A 4,618-nucleotide genomic window follows, 5' to 3' on the forward strand; every position below is an offset into this window, starting at 1 on the left:
TATCATGTTGTAACCGTTATTTGAAGCTTAATAAATTATATGCCTACAAACATTATAAGAAAAACTGACACCCAAATATAATATTGTAAGGGTGTGTTTAATTAAGAATAAGTTATCCTAATTCTTTGCGATTATTAATCTCATATTACAATTTTAGTATACTATTTGGTTTATACAAATTGTATATGAAATAAGTAAACAAAATTATATTATTAAAATTAATAATGATATTATATTTTAAATTATTGTTGATTATCTCATACTTAAATTATATCCTTAAATATATATTTCTAACCCTTTGATTTAGTATAAAATAGCATGTGGTTAGAAAATTAACAAACAAAATAATTTTTAAATAATATGCGACAGCTAAAAATATTCCTTCGTTAGAATAGCACGAGATATTTTTCCATTGCAATTTGTAAAAAGGGGATGTCAAGAAAACTTTTCAAAGAAAGCCCTAAATTTTCATCAATCTGTTAGGGGACCCACATTGCCATAAGTAACGAATGATATAAGAATTAAAGTGCATCAATCTGTCCCGTTCTAAATTTTGAGTTGAGTACGTCGGTTGGCTGATAAAATAGAGGAATATTTTTATCTAACACCTCTTTTTTATTTAATCTTCACATCCTGTATTTTTAATATTTATAATTACATCCCCACAATTACCAAGCATTTGCATAAATTACAATACTGTTAGGTCCGGATGTTATATGAAAATTAATCATATTTAATTAAACTATTAGTAAAATATTATACGAAATTATAGGAATTATGTTTATAAAATCCTAAAAGATAAGATATTAATAAAAAAATAATAAATACATATGGTGTATTTTAATTATTGTAATATTATTAGAAATAAGATTATATTCAAATTTTAGTTTAATTAGGATATATTGCTTCTCCTATTTAATCTAAAACTTTCCATTAAAATAATTTAATTTCAAATTACGCGTTAAATTTGAACTATTCAAAACTCATGTATAAATTTCTTCTAATATATCCTTTAATTTATCAATAAATATAAATTCCTTTTAATTAATAATTGGTTTGTATTGAATCACTACTCAACCCAGATCTTTTCTCAAAAAAAAAAAAGGGTGGTCATGTAAAAACTAAAACTATTTTGGTTTCTAGTGCAAATGACTCAAATGTAATAAATCTTGTATACAACAAGATCAAAAGAGCAGTGATTTAATAACCATAAATAAAGCAACTAAGCCTTGATATCTATTAACAGGAGATAGTGATGGTTAATAAAAGCAGAGGAGCTATCCTTACCCAAAAAGTGATGGTATCCCAACTCCCACTTTAATTAGGTGGACCTAGGGTTTATGGATATCACGTGCAGCCAACTCACTCATTCCCTTCTCCTCCTCCTCCTCCTCCTCCTCCTCCTCCTCCTCTCTCTCGAGATTCTCCTCTCGTCTCTCTCTCAGCTCAATTTAATCATATCTTTCTGGATCTTTAACCCTATCTCTGAGCCTTTTCTTTTGAGGTATTTGTGCTTTTCCACGACACAGCTAGCTGCCACAAAAGTTGGATCCTTTCCTCGCTCTCTCCCTCTTCTTTTTGCTGTTTCGTATGACACAAACTTTCCTGCACCTCTCCTCCGCACTGCAGCACTGCCTCTCTTAATAAAATATATGTCCAAACCCCCAAAAGATCGAACTCAACCGCCAAAACCTTAATGGTATGATGGATCTATCCATTAAGATGGTTATGGATTGTGTATACTTTGTCAAACAAAAAGAGAATTTTTTTTGCTTATCGAACTAAGCAGAATAGCTTATCGAGCATTAAATGTCAAATCCGGACTAATAAAGTTAAAACGAATTCGGATTCAATTTGCTACCTAACTAAATCCGATCAGGTTACACTATTGCTAGCTGCTTACTTTACATACATACATACATGTATATATATATATATATATATTAGCGTGTATTTAGGGGGGCCCAATTGTCAGGCAGCCATTCAGCACACTGACAGTACTCGGTGCTGCCAACGCCTAAACAACTGTCGCCTCTGAGCTAGCTCATCTCTCTCGAGTGTAATAAAATCTAGAGCGACGGAGAAATATAGCTAGCTACTAAAGACTCTTTGGTTTGCCTTTTTTTTGTTTTTGTTTCTTTTTGTTTTTCTTTTGCTGCGGTGGGATCGTTGGTTAACGGTGTAAATGCCAGAGAAGAAGTCATGGGGAAGAAGGGTGGGAGCTCGTGGTTGACGGCGGTCAAGAGGGCCTTTAGATCTCCTTCCAAAGACTCAAAGGCCTCGAGGCAGCGAGAGGAGCCCGACCAAGAAGAAGAAGATAAGGTATCGACTATATTTTGAACTCCATCCTCGATCTTTGCCTCTTCGTCTATTACCTCTGTTTCAAAGGTTTCTTCTTTTGGTAGCACAAGAGGGAGAAAAGGAGATGGTTATTTAGGAAGTGTTCGGCCCATGAGAGGGCCGCACCGCCTCCTGCGGCACCGCCGGAGGCCGCTGCAGCGGTGACGGCGGAGCAGCGGCACGCCATAGCACTGGCTGTGGCGACGGCGGCGACTGCGGAGGCGGCGGTGGCGACGGCGCAGGCTGCGGCAGAGGTGGTGCGGCTGACGAGGCCGTCTTCTACCTTCGTCAAGGAGCACTACGCGGCCATTGTCATCCAAACTGCCTTCCGCGGCTACTTGGTACGTCAAAAAGATTTGGTTTTGGGGTTTCGTCTTCTCCAGCTTCATTGTCGTATATACATGTATAAAGTCTGAAGTGAATCCTTTCTTGTTCAAGGCGAGGAGAGCACTGAGAGCTCTCAAAGGGCTAGTAAAGCTCCAAGCTTTGGTGCGGGGGCACAACGTAAGGAGGCAGGCCAATATGGCCCTTCGATGCATGCAAGCTCTCGTTCGCGTCCAAGCTCGAGTCCGAGACCAGAGGATTCGAGTCTCGCAAGAGGCAGCTGGGTGCAGTAGCAGTAAGTCGTCTTTGAGTTGCGAAACCTCGTTCTGGGACTCCAAATATCTTCAAGAACTCTCGGAGAGGAGATCCGTGGTAACAAATCATTCATTCGATCTCAAAGTTGGGATTCCTTTGTTCCTTTCTTTAGCTAAAGATTTCAAAGTTGGGTTTTCTTTTTCTCCTCTTAAAGGAGCGGTCGAGAGATGGGAGTAACTTCGCCGACGACTGGGACGAGAGGCCACGCACCATAGAGGAGATCCAAGCAATGCTACAGAGTAGACAAGAAGCAGCTCTGAAACGAGAAAGGGCTCTCTCCTATGCTTTCTCCCAGCAGGTTCGAGTTTATTGGTTTCTATTAATTTTTAACCTCTCCTTGCTCTGTTTTAGCTCTGTTTCTGATGCCCATTTCGCCATTTCCGACCTCATTTTTAAAGATCTGGAAGAACCCATCTCCCTCACTGGAAGAAGAAGAAGCCGATAACGAGGAGCTATCCGCTGGAGAAGGAGGGAATCCGAGGTGGATGGACCGTTGGATCGCATCAAGATCGAGTTTTGACACCAGAACCAGCTCCAGGAGACGCATCTCCACCGACCACCGAGACCCCATCAAGACTTTAGAGATCGATACCTCCCGGCCCTTCTCCTACTCCACGCCGACTAACCCACGAAGGCAATCCAACTCCAATCTGCACCACCACTCCCCTGTCACGCCTTCGCCTTCAAAGGCAAGATCTTTACAAGTGCGCTCCGCGAGCCCTCGCTGCCCAAATCTCTACCAACACCAAGGGACGACGGCGTTGCCGAACTACATGGCGGCGACGGAGTCGGCGAAGGCGCGCCTCCGGTCGCAGAGCGCGCCACGTCAACGGCCGCCCACGCCGGACAGGGAGAAGGAGAGGAGCGTCTCCGCCAAGAAGCGCCTGTCGTTTCCAGTGGTGCCGGACCTGTACTCGTCATCGAGCTTGAGGAGTCCGAGCTTTAAGAGCGCAGCGGGGCGGTTCGCGTCGGAGCATCGGTCGAACGTATCTTTGTCATCGTGTAACGGGAGCCTCGGCGGCGAGGTGTCGCCGTCGTCGACGACGGACCTCCGAAGGTGGCTCAGGTAGCGGGAGAACGGCTACTAGGTGTTCGTTCTTGGTAGTGTTCGTTGTTTTAGGGTTGGAAAACAAATTTAGGTGAATTGTAAGCGTGGCTTTGGGACTTTGTCGTAGGGGACATGGATGGGTCGCTTGTTTTTGGACCCGAATCTGACTTCTTACTTAGGGTTTGGAATTGCTTTTGTAGTCTGAAGTGAGTCTAATGTTATAATAATAATTACCTTGTGAGACTGTTCAATTTGTTCTGCCGAGGCTTTTTTAATCTTGACTATATTTTATCTCCAATTGACAATAATTGGTCTACTTTTTTTTTTCTCAACTACATCAAATTTTTTTTAACATTTTAATTAAACCTCAGAGTTACAAGATAAGTCTAAAGGTGGATCACATCATTTTTTTTACAAAGGTGATATAAGTCCCTCTATACTTTTCTCTAATTTAAAACTAATATCGCTTTCCCTCCGTTTCAATCACTTTCTCTGTCTTCCATTCTTTCTGTCCTTCCTTCCATGTTTCCCTCGTGGTCTTCCTTGCACCAAGCACATCCTTTGTGCATATCTTATTCTATAGCTGTGTTT

At 41.3% G+C, this 4,618-nt stretch overlaps 1 protein-coding gene across 1 annotated transcript; it reads left to right on the forward strand.

Annotated features, from left to right (window-relative positions):
- Positions 1-1,956: 1,956 nt before the first annotated feature.
- LOC140789590 (protein IQ-DOMAIN 17-like) lies at positions 1,957-4,278 on the forward strand. The gene is made up of 5 exons (XM_073139354.1): positions 1,957-2,322; positions 2,406-2,681; positions 2,779-3,036; positions 3,134-3,277; positions 3,378-4,278. The coding sequence occupies exons 1-5, from the start codon at positions 2,203-2,205 to the stop codon at positions 4,047-4,049; spliced, it is 1,470 nt and encodes a 489-aa protein (XP_072995455.1). The 5' UTR covers positions 1,957-2,202; the 3' UTR covers positions 4,050-4,278.
- Positions 4,279-4,618: the final 340 nt, after the last annotated feature.

This window comes from Typha latifolia, chromosome 5 (genome assembly GCF_019914945.1).
Source record: "Typha latifolia isolate L0001 chromosome 5, TyphaL0001v2, whole genome shotgun sequence".
NCBI lineage: Eukaryota > Viridiplantae > Streptophyta > Magnoliopsida > Poales > Typhaceae > Typha > Typha latifolia.